General features: G+C 38.5%; 1 protein-coding gene across 4 annotated transcripts in view; it reads left to right on the top strand.

The window, feature by feature from the left end:
* Window positions 1–4,947: 4,947 nt before the first annotated feature.
* Window positions 4,948–24,700, top strand: part of LOC107588138 (phosphatidylinositol-binding clathrin assembly protein-like) — a 75,840-nt gene continuing 56,087 nt past the window's right edge. For 3 of the 4 annotated variants that reach the window (XM_016276148.1, XM_016276149.1, XM_016276146.1), the window contains exon 1: window positions 4,948–6,308. In XM_016276148.1, the coding sequence (XP_016131634.1) occupies window positions 6,179–6,308 (130 nt within the window). In that variant the 5' untranslated portion in view covers window positions 4,948–6,178. The remainder of the gene's footprint in view (window positions 6,309–24,700) is intronic. The other variant, XM_016276147.1, reaches the window with a different exon arrangement.

The following is a 24,700-nucleotide window of genomic DNA, read 5'->3' as shown; positions in this document are numbered from 1 at the left end:
CTAATATTAGTCAGTTTCTCTCTTATTCCGAGGTCACTGTAGCCACCAGATCCAGTCTGTATCCAGATCAGATGGTCACTGCAGTCACCCGGATCCAGTACGTATCCAGCCCAGATGGTGGATCAGGACCTAGAGATGACCTAGACAGCCATGAATGTCAGCGGAGACCAGGACAACTAGATGAGCCCCAGAGACAAATCCCCAGTAAAGACCTTGTCTCCTAGACGGCCACCGGGACAACACCACAGGAACCAGTTGAGTCCTCTGCTCAATGTGACTTTGCTGCAGCCTGGAATTGGACTGCTGGTTTCGTCTGGTCAGAGGAGAACTGGCCCCCCAACTGAGCCTGGTTTCTCCCAAGGTTTTTTCTCCATTCTGTCCCCGATGGAGTTTTGGTTCCTTGCCGCTGTTGCCTCTGGCTTGCTTAGTTGGGGACACTTAATTTCCAGCGATATCGTCGACTTGATTGCACTGATACTATTTTAACTGGATGATGACGACTGAATTCAATAATGAACTGCCTTTAACTGAAAATTGAGGGTTTACTATTGTCATTTTGCATTAATGACACACTATCTTCCTATTTAATGCTGTAAAGTTGTTTTGACACAATCTGTATTGTTAAAAGCAGTAAGGTGACTTGACTTGACTATTAAAATGATTTGAAGTTGTGTGTCCACATTATGTATAAACCCTGTTACCATCATAAATCTCCTTTATTAAAAGGATGTACAATGAACAAGTGAGGCATAGTTTCATTATGTGCAAATGAAGGCTGAAGATGTTCTATGATTTTTAGAGGTAATTGCAAATCGTTTGGAACAACATGGGGGTGAGCTGCACGGTCTAATGACAGAGAGAGAGAGAGAGAGAGAGAGAGAGAGCATATCTAACGCCTGAAGAAGTGCTGTATTTCCAGTCTTAGGCAATAATTGTAGGTCTGAGAGCATCCCCGGCGAATGTGTATCGATCGCTTCACAGGTATGGTTTAGTTGTTGCGGGGCAAGTATGAGTAGGGGAGCGATGAGGATATTTGCTCCTCCGACACTCCAGCAGAAGGATGCGATAGTGTCACGACGCGTTGTCGTTAATGATCAACGGGAATTCCGTAAAAGTGCTTTGGACAGCAAACTGTTACCGGCTTTCGTGCCAATCGAAAGGTTAACGACTGTCGGGACCAAATCACCTTTGAAAAAACCGGGAAGAGAGGCGATGCAAGATGTTTTCCTGAAATCAAGTTTGAGCAGATATTTTGGTAAGTAGCACACTTGATGGGGGCATTATGTCAGAAAGGATTCATCAAAAGTAAAGTACAATTTGTACAAATACAATTACATGGATTTAAATAGATGTTTTGCTGTTTCCAAGTATGATACAGCCCAGCAGTAAAGTCTCCATAATGCCGTGGGTGAAGACAGAATTGCTTCTTTTTATTTTTCCAGTGATTTCAGGTGGGACACTGCCTTGGATCCTCTTACTTATAAAATATTGTTCAAATGGTGTGTTTATTAGCCTACTGCCTTTTATTAGACAGCCAGCTGTCTTGCTCTCTATTTATGAATAGCCTATTTAATAGTTTATTAGCCTAATAATTAGTGGCATCTTTGTTTTTTTTTTAAATAGTTGTAGCATGCTGTTTGTTTATTAAATGTGTATCTATTTTAGGCCTATCTATTATATAGAAGAAGTGTTAAGTGGCAAAGGTGGTTTCAATGCATTAGGTAGACTGTGATGCTTTGATTTGTCTAATAAATAAATTGCTAAATAAAACTAACAGCTTGTCTCTTCTCAATTTACCAGCCCAGAGCTCTGAACTACCTGCAGTAATGGACAGTAACATGCTCACTGAATTTGCTTACCAACCTGGGCCATCGTACCTGAGTCTGATCCTGTTGGCTCTGACCGTGGGACTGTCCGGCAGTGTTTACCTCTGCGTGCTGCGGTACATTTGCACCGGCTGCTGCCAGCCTGTAGTTGTTGGACCTGAAGATGAGAGCATGTCAGGAGTGGTGTGATAGCAGCTTTTGTTTGAAAGAGTGTGTGTATTCATGACTGTGAGATTAGTTTGTGTGCTAAAGCACTCATGCTGGTCATCTTGAGAAGTTTAAGCAGACGTTAATTTTCAGGGGTTCGCAAGGCTGTATTTATGTAATGTGAAAGTAAACAAGGAAAATTGGCACAACGTTCAATTATTTCCTTTATTTTCAAACTAAAACAGCAATTTATAAATCTCTGAGAATCTCTGGTTGAAGTGTTGCTGTTTTATTTGGAAAATAAAGGGAATAGTTGAACAGTTTACAACGTGTTTTCTGTTTTGGTCCTCCACCTGTTGAAGGTGTTTTGGATGTGCTTATTTTCTCCAATATTACACATTGGTTAGAGAAAAATCCCTGAATACAAATGTTTTTCTGTTCCCATATTCCTTATGAAACACTTAACTATAAATCATTCTTTTTAATTTATGTAGCAGAGTTTAAAGCTCACCTTAAGAACATCAGAATGTTAAAAGTGTAAGACAGAATTTGTGTAATAAATTGCTTATCGCTTGTTAGTCACTTGAGTTAAAAGCATCTGCCAAATGACTACTTGTAAATGTGAAATTCACAGCTCTAAAACCTGACTGTATGTTGGCAGTAAAAGCATTCATTTAGCATCTACGGAGTCAGGCATTTGACTAAACAGATGACGCAAGTGTTGACTGAATGAGAGGGAGGAGTAAACCATTTCAGCAGGATTTCCATGCTCTGTCAGTCAAGAGAACTCACTCACAAATGCTCTGCTTGCGTTATTGTGACACAATCTGCAGTACCACACACTGTACTTTATATGAATGTATAAAGACCTTTTGTAAAAACAAGATAAAATAATTATGAAACAATTTCGAAACCAATTTTTTTTTATTTCTTGGTCCACGTATTTTAATTATTTTTAATGATCTATACAGTGATCCAGAATCGTTTTTAGAATAAAAAAAATCCAGTGCAATTTTCTATTACAAGCAGAATTTGAACCACATTGTGTTATTTTCAAGTCAACATCTCTTGTTTATATAAGTAGGATGCTCCCTGAGGAAGTGATCAGTTGCAGAAACTGTTGCCAAGGGCTACTGCTGGATCTAGTTGCCATGGAAATAGTTGCATCTGTTTTCCTCTAGATGGGTCTGTCTAACTGCAAGTATCCAAAATATCTGCTGGACTAGATGTTCATTTTGTAGATCAGTTTAATGTTTTGTGTTTTCCAGTGTCAAAAATATTAACGTTCATTGCAAATGCATTGTCTTTGTGCATATGAATACCACACAATGAATAGGTTCTTAGTAAATTTATAGTAATTTTGTTTTAATAGTAGTTTTGTCAGTGATGTAAAAACCTAAAACAGCTATTTAAAAAATCAGGTTTACTTACACAAATGTTTTGTCTTGTTAAGCATAACCTAAGAGCTTGCTCTGACATCTAGTTAGAGTGTCATCAGTTTTTAAAGTAGACTATATATAGCCATATGTGACACAAGTTCAAATGAGCTATTTACATGTTAGAATGAGACATGTTCTCATGCTCCTCCCAAATGAAGTCTAGGTTCGACACCATTGTGGTTTTGCTCTTTAAACCACTTCCTCATACAGAGAAGGTGTGTTTAAATGTTGTACTTCCCTTCTGAAACATACTTTTGCTTACCTCATTTTTGACACACTGGGTTTTAATGCTTTAGAGAAGGTCAAAGGTCATCACTTTTTTTTTTTAATTCAGGGTTATGGGACATATGTTTTAACATTTCAATAATGCACTTGTTCACTGTAATACACTACATTCTACTTTGTATAAATCTAATGTGGAAATAAAAAAAATCAAGCAAAATGTGAAATGTTTGTTTTGTGTAATACATCTATTGTGTCTTGTTATTTGATTGCATTTGTGTAATCTGTTATATCACAGTGTATTGTAATATATTTATAGTGTCTTTTTTTAGTTAGTGTTTCATTAACAGATCAAATGGTATTTTGTGGTATTTTAAACCAAATTACATCTCACAGCTCTTAAGTGGGCATTAAACAGAAAACGACTCCGTTCATGCTGATGGACACTGTTTCTGATCTTCATTTTGCTTCAGTTGGGTGTCATAATACGGTGAATAGTACAACACAGTCAGTCACTCATTCACATGTGAATAGACAAGGGCAAAGTGATCTGAAAGCTTTGTTCTGCTTCTGAAACTGTTGGATGTCGTTTTCAGAGAGAAACGCAGACATAGTCACATAAAAAAGGTTGACTGAGTCATAAGCTTTTGAAGAAACATTCCGAACATATTTATAGGCTACTTCAAAAGATCAGAATGCACATTTCAAACAACAAATTTTTTTTACAGTTAATTGCAATATAGGCTATAAATTATTTAAAACTAAAATAATACAGTAATACATAATTAACCTTTAAATTCCCTTACGTGATTAATAATAATGATTAATTTCGAAATCTGAATAATTTTGAATATTTATACAAATACAAGACAATTTCAACAGAGACACAATGCGTACTGTATAGTCTCACTGTCGGACCAATCTGACTGATTGATCTTGATCCATGCACAAAATATTAAATGCGGACCAAAAATTAATTCTATTGTAATTAAATTACATTACTTTAAATGTACATAAAACATATCCTATGAAAACATTATGAAAGTAATTCATGAACGCTTGTGATTCCCAAATGGCAATGCAAAAAAAAAAATGTAATATTTTTTTGACATGTGTGTGTGTATTAAATGTATTACAAAAGTTGAGCATTACTTAAAATCTCCGGGGGCATTTTAGGCAAATAATTTATGGATCAGCTGTCAAGAAAGAATCACAACGAGGATCCAAGTAAAGAGTGGCAACGCTATTTCCCACGAACGAGTCAACGCCACTTGCTCCCGCCCAATCAAACTCCAGCTCTTCGTTCACCTGATCAGAGCGAAGCCATTTTGTCCTGCACGGCTCCGCCAGCGCATTCTTCAGCAAACCGGAATAACGTAGAGCTGACAGTTCGAACCACAGACACAGCGTCAGACAGGGGTTCTACAGCTACACCACCCCATCATTGAGTCCCGAACAGCTCGACGTCTCTCGGTCTCACCATAGGCGGAACCGTGTCGTATTCGCGGACTAAGGGAGACTTTAAGCGGGACGGAAGGGAAGAGAACCAGGCATCCGGTTAGACGCGCTGGCTCACCGGGCTGGAGTCCAACTTGAGCCGGACACTTTCAGCTGTCCTCGTCGGGATGAGTGCTGGACTTGTTTTTAACAATATTTACCACTCTTTTTGAAGATTTTGTGTAATCTATGCATAGCTTAGGCTCGCACAGGATTGTTTTTTGTTAGTAGTGTCTAATAAGAAAGCTGGAGCACTAATTCAAGTTCAGATGTGATTTAAGCTATCTACTCAGCTGGCTGGACAGATAGTTTAGGTTGTCGATTAGATAAGTCGCTTAAATAGATTGGTTACATAATACTTCTGTTTTGTTAACGGTTTAGTTACATTTTTGAGTTGGTCCAGCTTTCTTTTTTCTCTTTGCCAAGTCTCTCATAGGGTTTGGTTTGTATGTCTATGCATATTTCTCGCAAGGAAACCTGTCGGAGTTGTTAGGTCTTGGTGCCATTATAATAGTAGGTTCATAAAGACAGGAAAAACCACAGAACAGATTTGCCTATCTAATCACAAGCTAGTCTGCGGTGCTTCCCAGATCCACTTTGTTTTCTTTTAAAAGGTCTATGTTGGTGAGGCACAAGCTGGCTGAGAGGTGATATTTTCGGCCTGAATCCTCTGAGCTGGCCTGACTGATAGCTATGACATTTTCCAACAGTTGTTTTGTATCTTCAGACTTCAATATTACAAGTATCTGCTCTTGGTGCCAACGCTGTATGAGTAATTTTAGCTAACAAAAGTTCAGATCGCCCCTCCATATTAGTTACGGCATATCTAGTTGTGATATTTTTACTAGTTAGGTCACGTTTTCCTTCCATTTTTGCTACAAGTTTATGAATAAGTGCCAGTTGACTTCGAAACGTATCAAACTCATCAGTTTGTATCGAGTGTACTTTTGTAAAATCGTCAACTCCTATACTTAGATCTTAGTGGAAAGACACCTTTTGCAGCTAGACCAGATCAAGTCATTTTTCATATCTCAGAGTTGCATAAAAATGTCAGGACAGTCCATCACAGATCGCATCGCAGCGGCCCAGCACAGCATGACTGGATCAGCCATCAGCAAAGCCGTCTGCAAGGCCACAACGCATGAAGTCAGTGGACCCAAAAAGAAACACCTCGATTGTGAGTATACCAAACAAAAATCTGTATTTTTACCTGTCTCTTCACAGGTACTCTTGAGTGCTTTTTAAAAAGTCTTATCGCATCCCTGGCATGCAGTTCCACTAGCCTTGCACATCCTCAGCTGTCTGGACACCAGTGATGAATTGTAATGTGCTCATGACGGGAATGCTGATCTGTCTTTGGACACGGTCAGATCGAGGAGCTGATGCCACTGTAATGTGGTAGTATACAGTCATTCATGGGATTTGTGGCTCATTTTATTTTACTATAATGATATACGTGTTATTTCAGTTGTGGAGGTTGTCATCATGCAATCAACCTCGATCTATTAATATCTGCTTCATAATAAGCAGCCGCTCTGGCTTGAATCAGTGAAAGCAGCTGTCGGAGATTCTGATGCATTGTGTTTGAAGTCATGTGTTGTGCGTAATGTCTTCACGTCTTGTTTGATCCCTCTTTAGCAGTAATCGTCGAGACATGGTGGGAGTGGTGAAGGTCAATACAGACGTGTGTGCAGTGAAGCATTGACTCAAATTGATTCTTTTGACAAAAGCAGAGTTAATGCAGAATGCAGCACATCAGTTTCATACTCGCATAGGCAGTGTCACAACACAGTTGAGAGAGAGTTTCCGAACGGATGGCCACTGAAGTATTTGCACAACTTGTATCTGATATACTGAACATAGATAAAAGCATCTAGATGCAAAATGCTCTTCGTCAAGGGATTTGCTATTAGACCTTTAACTGCGGGAGGCTGGCTGCTTCGGCTCCTGTCGTGCTGTAAAACCCCTGACTGACTTGCAGCCATGTAAATGATCTGAAGTCTGATTGGGTTGTTGTGTGTTTGTGTCTCTGATTCTTCAGCGTTTGCAGAACACAGCTTCATGTTTAGTCTGGATTTGTTTCCTGTGTCAGCCACCTGTTATACGGCCTAGCAGCTAGTGTGTGTTGAGCAGCCAGCTTCGATGCTTTTGTTTTAATCTTGCAAAACTGCATTTATTTTTCGTAACTGTTACTCAACAACACAGAATTACTGAAGGTCATGTGTTACTCACTACCTCTTTTTGCTCAAAGCAGAGAAGTATTATTATCCAGAAACATTACTTGCTTAAGCCGGTTCTTAGAATTGGGAAATTTCAGAAGCCTGACGTATGTTGTTTTGCTTTCGTGCAATGCATCATAACTATGGATTAGGGATGCATTAGTAGCAGAGTATATGAGCGTTAGCCTTAAAGTTCTGCATAATTAAGCAATTAAGAAATCCACCCGTCACTTGAGTGACGGGTGGATTGCTGCTGCTGTCACCACTGTCAAGCTAGGTGGCTGTGGTTTCAGCAACCAGCTCCCGCCTCTTTGCCCATTTTCGATTATCCGGGAGTGACGCGCTGCCAAGATGGCGACGGCCGGCTCCGCCTGCTTTAGGCTTCAAAAACGCTCTTCGGAAACCTACAGGTGACATCACGGACACTACATCCATGTTTTTATACAGTCTATGGTATCAGCCAGATTTTTTATATCATTGTGTTCCTTTTATTTATCATAGCTTAGAATAAGCTCCGTGTTTATCCATTGTTTTTCATTCTGGCAAAAGTAATCTGTCAGACTGGAAATTTAGATACCTGACAAAGAAGTTAATCTGGTGTTTTTTCCCCTCTTTTGAAGGTTCTATCTTTTATTAAGTTTTGTCCAGCTTGCATTCACTTTCCTGTTCTGTGCAAACAGCAGTGAGATTTTTACTGAGTCAACAAACAGATTTTGCACTCTGACCTCTTCGGAAGCAGTGAGTGGGACACTTGAGCTTACTGTACTGAACTGAGATTTGTGCCGCTCGGTCTTGCATTCTAACCAATAAACTAACTGGGGAACTGTTACCAGACTGATTACACCGCTAATTACACTCAGTTTCTGATTTCCCAGTTTCCATTGATCATTTACAGGTCCTCTTGATCGATATTTCACACAAAAATGACAAAAGCTGTCTTAAATCAATAGTTTAATGTAAATTTGGGGCATTAGGTTGCACTAGATTTCATCAGTCCACTGGGATACAGTGTTTAAAAATAAATAACTAATAGCTTTGGCAAAGTTTGCAAGGTTTTTGACAGCTATTCAGGAGGTTTATTTCAAACTATTAGTAGGAAGTAAACAAAATATCCTTAAGCACAGCTGTATATTTTATTTTAGAGTTGCCCGCTCCTTAAAAACTTAAAGGGGTCATATGATGCGATTTCAATTTTTCCTTTCTCTTTGGAGTGTTACAAGCTCTTGGTGCATAAAGAAGATCTGTAAAGTTGCAAAGACTAAAGTCTCAAATCCAAAGAGATATTCTTTATAAAAGTTCAGAGTCAGCCACGCCTACCTAAAATGGCTCGTTCTAACACGCCCCCACATACCTACGTCACAATGTGGGAAGATTTGCATAACGCCGCCCCAATGTTCACGCAAAGAAAGAAGGCGTAACTTTTATTCTCGCTGTAGTATTGTTGCTGCCGCCATGTCGTGAAGGCGCTGTGTGTTTCGTTGTGAAAGCGAAACTACTTTGTTTGGCCTTCCAAAATAGGACAATATCTGCTTCGTCATGCCTAGAGCTGATCCGTGCTGGTCGCTGAGTAAATACATCAACTTCGCGCTGTGGATCGCCGGATCGGCTTTCACCGTGGATGAAGCAGAGTCCAGCCTGGGGTCGTCACATGTGGTTGCTGCAAGCCCACTGGCCGCTCCTTCGTCAAATCCGCCGGCCAACAGTTCACTCTAGCCAGCCGGCCGTTCCTCACTTTAGCCCGCCGGCCTCCGCTCACTCAAGCCCGCCCGCCTTCTTTGTTTGGCCTTCCAAAAGAGGACACGACTAGAAATCAGTGGTTAAGTTGTATTTACAGCACTGTTCCAGAACAGTTCAACCCAAATATTCAGATGTGTGCAGCACATTTTATGAAGGACTGTTTCCTGATCCTGGGAGAGTAGACTACAATGCCGGCTGTTCTGACTCACAGACTGTAAGTACGTTTTTTTATATTTAAAGGATTTGCCACTGACGATTCAAATGGAAGTTTTGAGCAGTGTAGAGTAGCGCTTGTTGTTTGTCATTTCTCCGATCACAAATGCAGACATGGTTTTATGTTTACGCTGCGTTTTCTGACAGTTTGTGCAGAAATTCTTTCGTTATGCAAACCGATTGTTGCAGGAGCTGTCTGGGTGGCTGGTCTCAGACGTTCTTATCTGTGTTTTTCTGTCAATATGGGGTGCTGTGTGTACATTAATGAGGAAAAAAAAATTAACTTAAATGATTTTAGCAAATGGCTGCAATATAACAAAGAGTGAAAAATTTAAGGGGGTCTGAATACTTTCCGTACCCACTGTATATATAAACGTGTATTTTAGGTAGTTTTTTAAAATCTTCTCTTCTTGTAAGGCACTTTTCCTTTGCTATTGCGTTGCAGCTTGCATATTTGTTTGAGTGCCTTGTCACGAGTGTTGCATTCTCATGACGCACAGGTTAAAAATGTCATGTGTCAGGTTAAAAATAGTTAAAAAAACACACCTTAAAATCTTTGCATTCTGTTCCATTGTATTGCTTTCAATCTAGTTGTCTTTGAACACAAAAGTATGTCATATAAATGCCCCCAGACTTGTTTAGGAGAAGCCGAAAGCAGCCTATAATGTATGGGGCTTCGTTAAGTCTGTCTTTCAGTAAACCCACCACACTGATTGATTTCGAATGTATAGTTTTGCACATGCCTAAACCAGACTTTACAGTCATAGTCAATAATCATGAGACTATTCAACTAGCAGAAATCTGAGTCTGGAGTGTGTCAGGGTTAAAGGTGAAGTGCTGCTGATTTTGAACCAGACAGCTGAAATGATGTTGTGCAGCAAAGACAAAACAGCAATTCTCAATTCTCAAACATGTCTGGGGAAAATACCACCCAGCCTTTCAGAATACAGATTACCCTTCAGGATGCTCAGTCCACTGCTCCACAAGAGCAAACTGCTTCACAGATAAGTAGCTTTTACTTATGAACTCATTGTAATTTTGTGGATGATGGATGTAGTATTGCTTGAGAAGCAAGTAAGGAGAAATAGACTCAGGAGCTATGGTACTTAAACTGATAAAAGAGGATGGCTCTGAAGCACAGATTCAGTAATGGAGTTTTTTAGGAAGGAGAAGCAGTTGATCAATGTTTGAGCATCATTCAGTGTGAGGACACAACTGCACCACTTTAAGAGAGCTTATACATGCTGCATGACACATTGCTTCTGTTCACCTCACGCTTATAGTGCTGATGTGGCCTATTTATAGCTGCTGAGGGGCTTTGGCTCTTGTTTTGTACCTTATAAAAGCCCTTGGCTCCTCTTCTGACATCTCCTCTGCAAAACCTGGGACTTTATTTATGACTCATCTCAGGGGAGAGAATTCTCAAAGCTCTTTTTTTTTTCTTATTCCCATATATGCAAAACTACATATATTCAAATTCGGATACACAACTATAATCTTATATTGCACAAAACTATAATTAACAGACAGACCCAAATATACTGTATAGCATAACAGGAAGTTTGAAGTCTGAGAGTATTTAGATATGCAAAATCAAATAAAACTATTAGACTTTCTGTATACTAACCCAAAGGACTTGCAATCCAAAGTTTGCAGATTCGAATCTTGATACCGGCAGGGATTGTAGGTGAGGGGAGTGAATGTACTGCGCTCTCTTCCACCCTCTATACCACATCTGAGGTTAGACCCTTGAGTAAGGCACCAATCCCAAAACTGCTCCCTGGGCGCTGCAGCAAAAAAATGGCTTCCCACTGCTGGTGTTCACTACTCACTGCTGTGTGTCTGTGTGTACTTGGATGGGTTAAATGCAGAGCACAAATTCTGAGTATGGGTCACCATACTTGGCCATGTCACGTCACTTTTTTTTGAAAGCATCAAATAAATAATTTTTTTTTACAAATATTTACAAAATGTTTTAACTAACCAACTAGCTGAAATTCCTAATTTAAATATGTGTCAATATGGGGTGCTGTGTGTACATTAATGAGGAAAAAAAAATTAACTTAAATGATTTTAGCAAATGGCTGCAATATAACAAAGAGTGAAAAATTTAAGGGGGTCTGAATACTTTCCGTACCCACTGTATATATAAACGTGTATTTTAGGTAGTTTTTTAAAATCTTCTCTTCTTGTAAGGCACTTTTCCTTTGCTATTGCGTTGCAGCTTGCATATTTGTTTGAGTGCCTTGTCACGAGTGTTGCATTCTCATGACGCACAGGTTAAAAATGTCATGTGTCAGGTTAAAAATAGTTAAAAAAACACACCTTAAAATCTTTGCATTCTGTTCCATTGTATTGCTTTCAATCTAGTTGTCTTTGAACACAAAAGTATGTCATATAAATGCCCCCAGACTTGTTTAGGAGAAGCCGAAAGCAGCCTATAATGTATGGGGCTTCGTTAAGTCTGTCTTTCAGTAAACCCACCACACTGATTGATTTCGAATGTATAGTTTTGCACATGCCTAAACCAGACTTTACAGTCATAGTCAATAATCATGAGACTATTCAACTAGCAGAAATCTGAGTCTGGAGTGTGTCAGGGTTAAAGGTGAAGTGCTGCTGATTTTGAACCAGACAGCTGAAATGATGTTGTGCAGCAAAGACAAAACAGCAATTCTCAATTCTCAAACATGTCTGGGGAAAATACCACCCAGCCTTTCAGAATACAGATTACCCTTCAGGATGCTCAGTCCACTGCTCCACAAGAGCAAACTGCTTCACAGATAAGTAGCTTTTACTTATGAACTCATTGTAATTTTGTGGATGATGGATGTAGTATTGCTTGAGAAGCAAGTAAGGAGAAATAGACTCAGGAGCTATGGTACTTAAACTGATAAAAGAGGATGGCTCTGAAGCACAGATTCAGTAATGGAGTTTTTTAGGAAGGAGAAGCAGTTGATCAATGTTTGAGCATCATTCAGTGTGAGGACACAACTGCACCACTTTAAGAGAGCTTATACATGCTGCATGACACATTGCTTCTGTTCACCTCACGCTTATAGTGCTGATGTGGCCTATTTATAGCTGCTGAGGGGCTTTGGCTCTTGTTTTGTACCTTATAAAAGCCCTTGGCTCCTCTTCTGACATCTCCTCTGCAAAACCTGGGACTTTATTTATGACTCATCTCAGGGGAGAGAATTCTCAAAGCTCTTTTTTTTTTCTTATTCCCATATATGCAAAACTACATATATTCAAATTCGGATACACAACTATAATCTTATATTGCACAAAACTATAATTAACAGACAGACCCAAATATACTGTATAGCATAACAGGAAGTTTGAAGTCTGAGAGTATTTAGATATGCAAAATCAAATAAAACTATTAGACTTTCTGTATACTAACCCAAAGGACTTGCAATCCAAAGTTTGCAGATTCGAATCTTGATACCGGCAGGGATTGTAGGTGAGGGGAGTGAATGTACTGCGCTCTCTTCCACCCTCTATACCACATCTGAGGTTAGACCCTTGAGTAAGGCACCAATCCCAAAACTGCTCCCTGGGCGCTGCAGCAAAAAAATGGCTTCCCACTGCTGGTGTTCACTACTCACTGCTGTGTGTCTGTGTGTACTTGGATGGGTTAAATGCAGAGCACAAATTCTGAGTATGGGTCACCATACTTGGCCATGTCACGTCACTTTTTTTTGAAAGCATCAAATAAATAATTTTTTTTTACAAATATTTACAAAATGTTTTAACTAACCAACTAGCTGAAATTCCTAATTTAAATATGCCGCTTTGGACAGTAGATGCCAATGTATCGGCAATCATGCTTAAAGACTTGAATTACATTATTCAATTTTACGTTGCCTTAACATTTTCTCAGGCTGTGTGAGAAATAGAGTGTGGATTGATCTTATATTTGTGAGGCTTTTTTGTCATTTTTATTATAGACTAGAGCTTTACTGAATTCTACAAGCGGTGTTCCCAAGTTTCTGATTAGTTACAAAGCTGTACTGGTGAAAAAGAGAGAGAGAGAGAGGGAGAAATATGGGAATGACATGTGAGGAATGGCTGCGGTATTCCACAGGACTGTGTCACTGAACTCACTGTTCAGGAATCCCAAATAGACCCTTTTACAAAAATGGCACCGTCATCACATTTGCGTTCTCTGAGAGCTGATTGAAGACCAACCTCGTCTTACCACATCTCCGCTTGAACATTAGAGGACCATCCGCCAAAACAACCCCAGATAAGCATAATTTCCTTTTCCAGCACTTCGCAATCACAACAACAAGGCCATCAACACACAGCTGGGAAGGAAATGGAGGCAGAGATACAGACATTGCGAACAAGCTCTCAAAAAGGAACCCAGCTATTTTTAAAAGAGGTCCCAGGTTCCCCAGACAGAGGGAGCACAGACATTTATTTGGAGAAGAATTCTCCTTGCCATTCTCCTTGAAGCTAGCTGAAGCACTCATTAAATTCAAAACGGTTTGCTGTTCTTATCTGCAGGTTACTGAGGTTGGCATTTGTTTTTGAGTGTAGAGAAAAATCTTAACAGGTCTGGAGGTCCTCTAATCTTAGTGATCAGCTTTTCCACAAAGGAAACCACAATCTTTTGTGGTGTGTGTGTGTGTGTGCTGTCAATATGGTGTTCTGTGTGTACATTGAGGAAAAAAAATAAACTTAAATGATTTTAGCAAATGGCTGCAATATAACAAAGAGTGAAAAATTTAAGGGGGTCTGAATACTTTCCGTACCCACTGTATATATACACATACATACAGTGCTACTTGAAAGTTTGTGAACCCTTTAGATTTGTTTATATTTCTGCATAAATATAACCCAAAAACAATTATTTTCATGCAAGTCCTGAAAGTTGACAGAGGACCCAATCAAACAAATGAGATGGAAAATATATACTTTGTCATTTATTTATTCAGGAAAATTATCCAATATTACATATCTGTGAGTGGCAAAAGTATGTGAATCTCTAGGATTAGCTGTTAATTTGAAGGTGAAATTAGAGTCCATCTGTTCAGAGGTGTTTTCAATCAGTGAGATGACTATCAGGTGTCAGTGTGTGCCATGTTTTATCTAAAGAACAGGAATCTATCGAAGTTTGATCATGTTTGTGGAAGTGTATCATGGCATGAACAAATGAGATCTCTAAGGACCTCAGAAAAAGAGTTGGTGTTGTTCATCAGGCTAGAAAAGGTTACAAAGCCATCTCTAAAGAGTTTGGACTCCACCAATCCACAGTCAAGACAGATTGTGTACAAATGGAGGAAATTCAAGACCACTGTTACCCTCTTCAGGAGTGCTCCACCAACCAAGAACACTCTAAAAGCAAGACGTGTAAAAGTCCACTAGGTTTCAAAGGACTGCAGGCTAACTTCTAAGCAACTAAATGTAATAAAAGGGTTAATGGTTTATGAGCCCATCATCAGGAGAATACTGAACAACCATGGTGTCATGGCAGAGTCGCCAAAAAGAACATTGCTGCCCATCTGCAGTTTGCTAAAGATCATGTGGACAAGCCAGAGGAATACTGGAGAAATGTTTTGTGGATGGATGAGACCAAAATAGAACATTTTGGTTTAAATGAGCAACGTTATGTTTGGAGAAAGAAAACACTGCATTCCAGCATAAGAACCTTATCCCATCTGTGAAACATGGTGGTGCTAGTATCATGGTTTGGGCCTGTTTTGCTGCATCTGGTCCAGGATGGCTTGCCATCATTGATGGAACAATGAATTCTGAATTATACCAGCAAATTCTGAAGGAAAATGTAAGAATTTTTGTCTGAGAACTGAATCTCAAGAGAAAGTGGGTCATGCAGCAAGACAACGACCCCAAGCACACAAGTTGTTCTACCAAAGAATGGTTAAAGAAGAACAAGGTTAATGTTTTGGAATGACTGAGTCAAATTCCGGACCTTAATTCAATTGAAATTGTGGAAGGACCTGAAGCAAGCAGTTCATAGGACGAAACCCACCAACATCACAGAGTTGAAGTGGTTCTGTACTGAAGAATGGGCTAAAATTCCTACAAGCTAAAACTATTGTGCAGGACTCATCAGCAGTTACAAGAAACTTTACTTGCAGTTATTGCTGCAAAAGGGTGTCAGACCAGTTACTGAAAGCAAAGATTCACATACTTTTGCCACTCACAAATATTTAACACCAGATCATTTTTCTCAATAAATAAATGACAAAGTATATATTTTTGTCTCCTTTGTTTGATTGGATTATCTTTGTCTACTTTCAGGATTTGTGTGAAAATCTAATTATGTTTTGGGTCATATTTATGCAGAAATATAGAAAATTCTAAAGGGTTCACAAACTTTCAAGCAGCACTGTGTATATATATATTATTATTTTTTCTCACTTTCCATAATCAACCTTTTCATGCTTTTCATGCTATTCAACCTTTTCATACTTTTCCACAGGAGTGGCATTTTGTCCGTAAACATGGCTGCACACAACAAAAAAAATTGCCTAGTGGTCACGTTGTTACCTAATTATTGTTCTGAATTTGAAACCCATTTTGTGGTTCCTTCAGATTCAGAATTTGAATCTCAGGATGGTTTTTGCTTTTAAGACAAAATAAAAGCATAATATTTTAATTTTGTTTAATTTCTTGTGATTAGAACTGTGAAATTGCAATCTTTTAGTAGGGATGCACCGATATGAAAATTTTGGCCGATACCGATAACCGATTATTCTTTATTTTTGAAAGCCGATAACCGATATGTTGGCCGATAAATCTATATCCAAATTGTTATATACTTTTTGAGAGCCTGATTACAAAAAAGGTCTCATCATTAAAAGCCACATCCCAAACACTTCAACATAAGCAGCCTAGTTTGAACGGTGTACGTTTAAAAAATAATTTTACTCTCCCATTACCAAATTTAGTCATAAAAAAGCCTTACAAATAAATAAAATTATGCATAAATAATGCAAACAAGTCACTGGACATCATTACACGTGTAAAGAATCAAAATGAATGCGCCACAGATCAATAAAACGGAATAGCCTCTGCACGGACAATAATTAAATGATTTTAATTACTAAACCATATTGTTGATGAAAATAATAAGAGAAAAATACAAGTGGTTGTTGTTATTAATAATATATCAATGATTTTGAAAAAGTAACAAATTAATACCACTGTTTTAAATAGCAGCCATTGAGCTGCAGCTCAAGCTGAAGCTGAAGAGCTGAATGAACACGGTAAACTGAAGCGTTTTGCTGGCAGCTTATTTAACTCAAGGAAATGCATCCTGAGATTAATATTAATACAACATAAACATAATATTACAACTTATATATGTACAAAATGACGCAGTTATTGCATGCTATAGTCAGAATGTGTGATCCTGTTGTGGATGCGCTCTTCCCATAACAACGCGCTGAAACACAGCAACTAAACCCAAAGAATGCACAACGTTTTATTATAATAATGTTCTCATTAGAATGTTATATACACAACATTCCCAATCATAGTTATTAATGTTGTGCACTGCTGTTTGAGCTGCGTGCGCTGAGCTAAAGACGATCACCGGTAAACTGAAGCGCTCTTTTAACTTAACCAAACGCATTCTATATGAGATAAATCAGATATACATCAAATAAACACAATATTACAACGTACAATTGCACAAAAGGCTACAAACGAACAGCGCGCATCTGAAGTGTCTCTGAAGGAAATAATGCATTATTTATCGGCTTTAAGATATCGGCCAAATTTTCTTATCCGGCCGATACCGATAACAGAAAAAATGAGCATTTATCGGCCGATACCGATATGGTGGCCGATATATCGTGCATCCCTATCTTTTAGTAACAAGTTAGTCATTCATCTTCTTTGGACATCACTGCTTTGCACAAAAAAGTACTGAACTTAAAGCCATAGAACTAGTGTAGAGAGTTGGTACACAATGATGTGTACCGTAGTTCCATCACGTTTGTTGTAGCATAAAAAGTCAGACTTGCACTGAAAAACACTCATGTAACTAAAAATATAGATTTTTGCCTGAGACTGTATTGTGCAATAAAACATTGCAATACTTTGAAATATCAATTCCTACTCCACCTTTAGTGCATTATGGGCCAGTTCTCCTAGAAGCAGGGGTCATGGAGGACTGACCTGGAGTCAGTGATTAGTGCGGTTGGAGCAGGTAATTAGCATGGCAGCTGTGACTGCTCAGAGGTGAGCACCAGCTACGGTCTTCTGGCTGACAGCTGGCCAGACTGTCAGGCCACCTGGTCAGTTACTTCCTCGTATATACACACACACACACACACAGGAGAGGCTTCCTGCCAAACTTCCTGTGCTTCATCAAGGCTCAATCCTGATTAATTTGTAAGCCTGGGTACTGCAGAGAATAATCATGCTTTGATTCAAAAGCACTTTAATTTGTAATTTCGCTCATTTTTCATTCTTGCATAGAGCTGGTTTTAAATCCAAATCAGTCTCTGCTAGCCAATTATGGCAGCAAAGTGTGCGCTGGAAACCCAAGGATGTTTTGAGCCTCTGTTATATCCAACGGGTGGCAGGCTCAGCCCGGTATGGATGTTTCCAAAGGGTTTCGTTGTCTGTCAGTTTAACAATAAGACTTTGACACAGGCGGAGTGAAGATGGGTGAGATCATCATCACTCATAGCCTCTTAATTTGCTGCACTGCAGTGACATCACTGGGCCACGATTTTCTTCCGCCTCTAATCTCGTATTTGATTCTCGCCGCTGCACCTCATTTCGTGCACCGGTGCACACATCTCAGCATGGAGACATGCAGGTGTGTTTGTGTTTGTAAGGGATAACGTGAAAGTGTGATTGTCTGTTTTAGTGCAAGACTGTCAGAAACTCTATTTTAAGGTTGTGGTGTGATCAATGGCAACACTTTTAACCACAAATTAATATGAATCAAAGGACAAAACCACAATACAACAGTCACCCTATTTAGCATGACTTTATTTATCCAACTCTGTTCTAGCTATATTAAGAGAATTCTATGTCTTGTGTATATTTTCAGTTTAATCTTTCATAATTAAGAAATTAGTCAATAGTAAACAGAAATATTACAAGATAACTACTCTATATTTGAAGCTGGTTAGGTGGTACAAGTCGGAGCTCTCTGGAAAAATTCAGAGTTTATAAATGTACCATGCACATTTTAGACATTTTATTGCCATCTTGGTTTTTTCATCTAGAATCTTATGCAATTATAGCAAAATTCATATGTAGATGGTAATCTGACTTAGGGATGCAACGATTATAGATTTTGTTAGTACGATTATTGTCTGAGGAATAATCACGGTTTTACGATTATGACGATTATTATGCATTTATTCATTTCCCGACATTACTAATGTATAAAATCACATGAACACTCTTTAGATATCAAAGTGTTATTTATTGCTGGCTTTTGAAACAGAAATAACACCGTAACCAACAATACAGCCAAAAATAATAATAAAAAAGACAAACAAAAGTCCATCTCTCCCATTGGAATTTAAAAAAGGTGACCTGCTCCGTAAGCATCCATGACAGTATTTCTCTTTTGAAAATAACAAATGGAAATAGATCGCAAAAGTATTTAATGTTTTCAGTTTGTACATTCTTTACATTTCTTTTGGACCTGGGGTAGAGAATTTGGAAACATGGTGAAAAAAAATCTTGTTGGTTTTTACTTATGAATAATACTACAACAGGGATAGTAAATAACAAAGTTAATGAAGTAGCCTATTATTAATATACGACTAATATTAACTTTATTTGTCCCACAGGGGAAACTGTTACTAATGATGGAAATAAACTGAAATATTGTAATCAAGTGTCATCCATACTTAGCCTATTCATTTTAATAATCTTTATAATAATACATATGACTTTACATGTGGCTATTATTTTGGTTTGTGAGCTCGGAGATCGCGCTGCACACGTGTACAAACATTCAGGAGGACACAAACTTCTTGAGAAGGCTGCCCTGTTACTTTTATTAATAAAATAGATTGAATAGCCTACTGGAGAGACACACAGACGCAGGTAGGCTAATTCACACAGGCAACTGTCACCTCTCTCTCTCTCTCTCTCTCATAATTAATTCAAGTAGCTAAATGTTATAATTAATTAATTCAAATAAATGTGATCTTACCGCACTATTTCATCTCTTTCTGATCTGAAGCGGGCAGAATGCGGAGCTAACGAGCTGTAGCTTCGTGTCAGGTGGTTCTTGCCTTCACGTCGTGTATTAAAATCGTTCAATGTACAGCTAGTCGTGCATGATCCCTTATGTATTCGCTCTTTAGCAGCAGTTTTTTTTTACAGCAATATTTAAATGACACCCTGGTCATTCTTGGTGTACCCAAAATGGTCCCAAACTATCGACAAGCATTTCTCTGGTGGAAATAAAGCTTCGCTGTTTGGCCCCTCTGTCACAGTTAATCTAATATATGTAGTAGCCTCCATGCCTCTGATAAGCACGTCATTTTAAGCTGGTGCACCGCTAGTGTAACTTTTTTCATTTTGCGCAAGCTGCAACAGTTCCGTTCCGTGTAACAGAAACACTCGGTTTAGCGGAACCTTTACGATTAATTAACCGTGACGTTTTAAAGCGCGGTTAATCGCGAAACCGGTTAATCGCTGCATCCCTAATCTGACTAAAGAAGTAGCTCTAACTGGACTGGGAAATGCTTATTTAATAGTTTCTGCTGATTTAGGCAACCTATAATGTTGGTTTATATCAGTGATCCTCAAATCTGGCTTGCGAGATCCACTTTCCTGCAGAGTTTAGCTCCAACCCTATAATCAAACAAACCTACCTGTGATTTTCTAATGATCCTGAAGACATTGATTAGCAAACTCAGGTGTGTTTGATTAGGGTAGAGCTAAACTCTGCAGGAAAGTGGATCTCGCGAGCCAGATTTGAGGATCACTGGTTTAAATTAAAGCACATTTAAATTTATAAATAAATACTGACATGCATTTGAAGTATTGATACAATATAGTGGATACAAGATTGCCCTTGAATATGCAATGTCTCAAAGCTCGGATCCAATGGTGTACAACCACATACATTCTCTGCTTCAAACTATCAGCAGGAAGGTTTTTTTTTTATTAATTTTTTTCAGCTCATTTGCTCTGTTATTTGCGCCTCTCTCAGTCTTTCTCTGTTTAAGACAATGGACTGTGATCAAAATCACCAAATGTGTTCTGTTTTATCTGATTAAATCAGCACATATTCTCACTTCAGACGAGTTTTTCACTCTTTCTCTTTCCCTCCCCCTCCCTCCCAAAGGAGCCTATCAGCTCGCAGACTCTCCTCCTGACCATCATAGAAAGCGAGCAAGAAAGAGGAAGAGAGAGACGGAGTGCTGGAGAAAAAGCCATGGTGCAGTTCAGGACTGGAGAGAGGGAGAGAGAGAAATGGGTGAAAACACTGTTGAACAGGCAGTCATCTCGTAACTCATCCCCCAACAGGCTGCAGTGTGTTTTTAATAATAGTCACAGTGTGTGAATATGCATTAATCTTGGGAAGAGTAATATTGAATAACTCAGTGGAGTTGACTTGAATCTTCAGGATTCATTTATTAATGCTGTTTGCAGTACTATTACTACTGCTCACTGTAAGTACTAAACTTTGGCACGTAACTCGTTTGTGCTACGGGTGTGAATGATACTTCAAAATGTGCCTCTGTGTGCTATTACTTTTCTAAACGATCAGACTTGCATTTTTTCCTCCCTGGCAGACGATACCAAAAACAAATATAAGGAGAGACCTGAGCCATATCTAGAGACCAGATTATCAGTAGACTTGGGGATGGGCTCTTTGGACTTGAGCCAGTAAGCAGCCACCCAGAATAACTGAGTAACCACCTAGCAGTCACCCACAACACCCTAGCAACCTGGTGCTGGGTATTTATACAGACTCCAGATTGGATTCACAAGATGTCAATTTGATTCCAAATTTGTTCCGATTTGACTTTGATTAATTTGTGTTTAGTTTAGTCTGTTTATTTTACTTGTGTATGAAAGAAATTATTTCTCAGTTAAATGGATAGTTCACCAAAGAATGAAGATGGTCATTTACTCACCCTCATGTTTATTCCAAACCCTGTCTTCTGAGAAACACACAATTATGTTTTGCTAAATATTTTCTTGTTTTATTAATTCAGTGAAAGTCAATGGGGTCCAGTGTAGGGTTGTGACGGTGAGAACATTTTCCCACCGGTTAATCGACGTGTGACAACTCGATAATATCGGTATCACCGTGGGGGCAGGGGCAGGGGCGTTCCCTCTTTTCCTCGCTTTCCTTTGCTTTTAAATAGCTTAAAAGCACCGTGCGAATTGGCTGCAATTCGGTGTCAATTGCTTGAATGTAACAACAAAATACGTCAAACTCACTTTAGCCTATATATAAAACATAGAACTTTTATTAACAAAACAAATAAAAATACACCATGCTATAGGGCAGACTATGCCCAGGGGCCGGACTTGGATGCAATTTCAGACCGGGAAATCTCACACTCATCCAGGCCACACAGAAAAAAAGGGCCAAAATGGGGTAGCTTGACAACAGCTTGACACCTAGCAGTACACCATACATATTAGTACCTTAAGAGTAGCAATTCTTACCTTTAAGGTACTAATTTGTAGGCCTACCTATTGGGGGTAAAAAAGGAACAGATATGTCCTTTTAAGGGTCCTGTTCCAGTGACATGCTGTTGTAACCCAAAAGGTGCAATTTTGTCCCCTTATTTCCTGTATATAGCCTATATATCCACAACAATTTCTGAAACCAGACAACCCTATTATTTGTATGACCATCACATAAAAAAGGTCTAAATCCTTAGTTTGGGGCCATGGAAAATAATAGGGATGCACGATATATCGGCCACCATATCGGTATCGGCTGATAAATGCTCATTTTTTCTGTTATCGGTATCGGCCAAAATTTTCATATCGGTGCATCCCTAGAAAATAATTAAAGGTTCCCTCTTGCACTGCACCTTCACTTCCCTTTCCCTTCACCCACCCCCCACCCCTGTTATTTATCTTAAAATGACTTGAATACCCTAGATTTAATAAACCTTTATTTCATACAAATATACATTACCAGTCAAAAGTTTTTAATTTTTTTTAATTTAAAGATTTTTAATGTTTTTTAAAGAAGTCTCTTCTGCTCTCAGTTTACCGGTGATCGTCTTTAGCTCAGCGCACGCAGCTCAAACAGCAGTGCACAACATTAATAACTATGATTGGGAATGTCGTGTATATAACATTCTAATGAGAACATTATTATAATAAAACGTTGTGAATTCTTTGGGTTTAGTTGCCGTGTTTCAGCGCGTTGTTATGGGAAGAGCGCATCCACAACAGGATCACACATTCTGACTATAGCATGCAATAACTGCGTCATTTGTCATTTCATATATAAGTTGTAATATTATGTTTATGTTGTATTAATATTAATCTCAGGATGCATTTCCTTGAGTTAAATAAGCTGCCAGCAAAACGCTTCAGTTTACCGTGTTCATTCAGCTCTTCAGCTTCAGCTTGAGCTGCAGCTCAATGGCTGCTATTTAAAACAGTGGTATTAATTTGTTACTTTTTCAAAATCATTGATATATTATTAATAACAACAACCACTTGTATTTTTCTCTTATTATTTTCATCAACAATATGGTTTAGTAATTAAAATCATTTAATTATTGTCCGTGCAGAGGCTATTCCGTTTTATTGATCTATGGCGCATTCATTTTGATTCTTTACATGTGTAATGATGTCCAGTGACTTGTTTGCATTATTTATGCATTATTTTATTTATTTGTAAGACTTTTTTATGACTAAATTTGGTAATGGGAGAGTAAAAATATTTTTAAAACGTACACCGTTCAAACTAGGCTGCTTATGTTGAAGTGTTTGGGATGTGGCTTTTAATGATGAGACCTTTTTTGTAATCAGGCTCTCAAAAAGTATATAACAATTTGGATATAGATTTATCGGCCAACATATCGGTTATCGGCTTTCAAAAATAAAGAATAATGGGTTATCGGTATCGGCCAAAATTTTCATATCGGTGCATCCCTAGAAAATAATTAAAGGTTCCCTCTTGCACTGCACCTTCACTTCCCTTTCCCTTCACCCACCCCCCACCCCTGTTATTTATCTTAAAATGACTTGAATACCCTAGATTTAATAAACCTTTATTTCATACAAATATACATTACCAGTCAAAAGTTTTTAATTTTTTTTAATTTAAAGATTTTTAATGTTTTTTAAAGAAGTCTCTTCTGCTCACCAAGCCTGCATTTATTTGATACAAAGTACAGCAAGAGCAGTAATATTGTGAGATATTACAATAGAGATCTATTTCAGATGAATGCTGTTCTTCTGAACTTTCTATTCATCAAAGAAACCTGAAAAAAATCAAATCTGTTTTCAACAATAATAATAATAATAATAATAATAAAGGTTTTTTGAGCAGCAAATCAGCATATTAGAATGATTTCTGAAGGGTCATGTGACACTGAAGACTGGAGTAATGATGCTGAAATATCAGCTTTGAAATCACAGGAATAAATTACATTTTAGTTCAAATATTTCACAATATTACTGTTTTTTGGCTCAAATAAATGAAGGCTTGGTGGGCAGAAGAGACTTCTTTAAAAAAGCATTAAACATCTTACTGATCAAAACCTTTTGACTAGTAGTGTATTAACACAATTTCTAAAGTGCCTAAATAAATGTGTACAATATATTTGTTGAAAAAGTCTCATACACTATTGAATTATTAGGCTGTTACTCATATTACTTTTGTGTTGCTGTCTGCTCTAGCTCCCTCCCTCCCTGTACAATAAATCCATGTGACTATCTGTCTCTGCTAAATTTTTTAATGTAACTTTGCCATCGATATTGATGTCTTTTAGCACAGCATTCTGAATGATGATAATAATGGGGTGCTACTGATAGCCTAAAAGATACTAGTTTAATACTCAACTAGGTTAATAAAGACAAAACTATCTAGCGTATTTACAGATACGAACAAGCCCTGAACAGGTCAGTGATGTTGTTACATTTCACTGCTTCTGGCCGCTTCCTCTCTTTCAACGAGTCCCGAGCATCGGTTCTGTTTGGAACCGTTTGACGGATGCGCGGAACACGCGTCAGCCGATTCCTATAGCGCAGCGCTGACCGTCTAGACCAGGGGTGGCGAACGTCGGTCCTGGAGAGCCGCAGCCCTGCAGAGTGTTGCGTCAACCCTAATCAAACACACCTGAACAAGCTAATCAATGTCTGAAGGGTTACTAGAAAGCTACAGGCAGGTGAGTTTTAATTAGGGTTGGAGCTGAACTCTGCAGGGCTGCGGCTCTCCAGGACCGGAGTTCGC

This window comes from Sinocyclocheilus grahami, unplaced genomic scaffold (genome assembly GCF_001515645.1).
Source record: "Sinocyclocheilus grahami isolate Dianchi unplaced genomic scaffold, SAMN03320097.WGS_v1.1 scaffold99.1, whole genome shotgun sequence".
NCBI lineage: Eukaryota > Metazoa > Chordata > Actinopteri > Cypriniformes > Cyprinidae > Sinocyclocheilus > Sinocyclocheilus grahami.
Note: the sequence above shows the minus strand (reverse complement) of the source record. Positions and strands in the feature narration are given on the sequence as shown.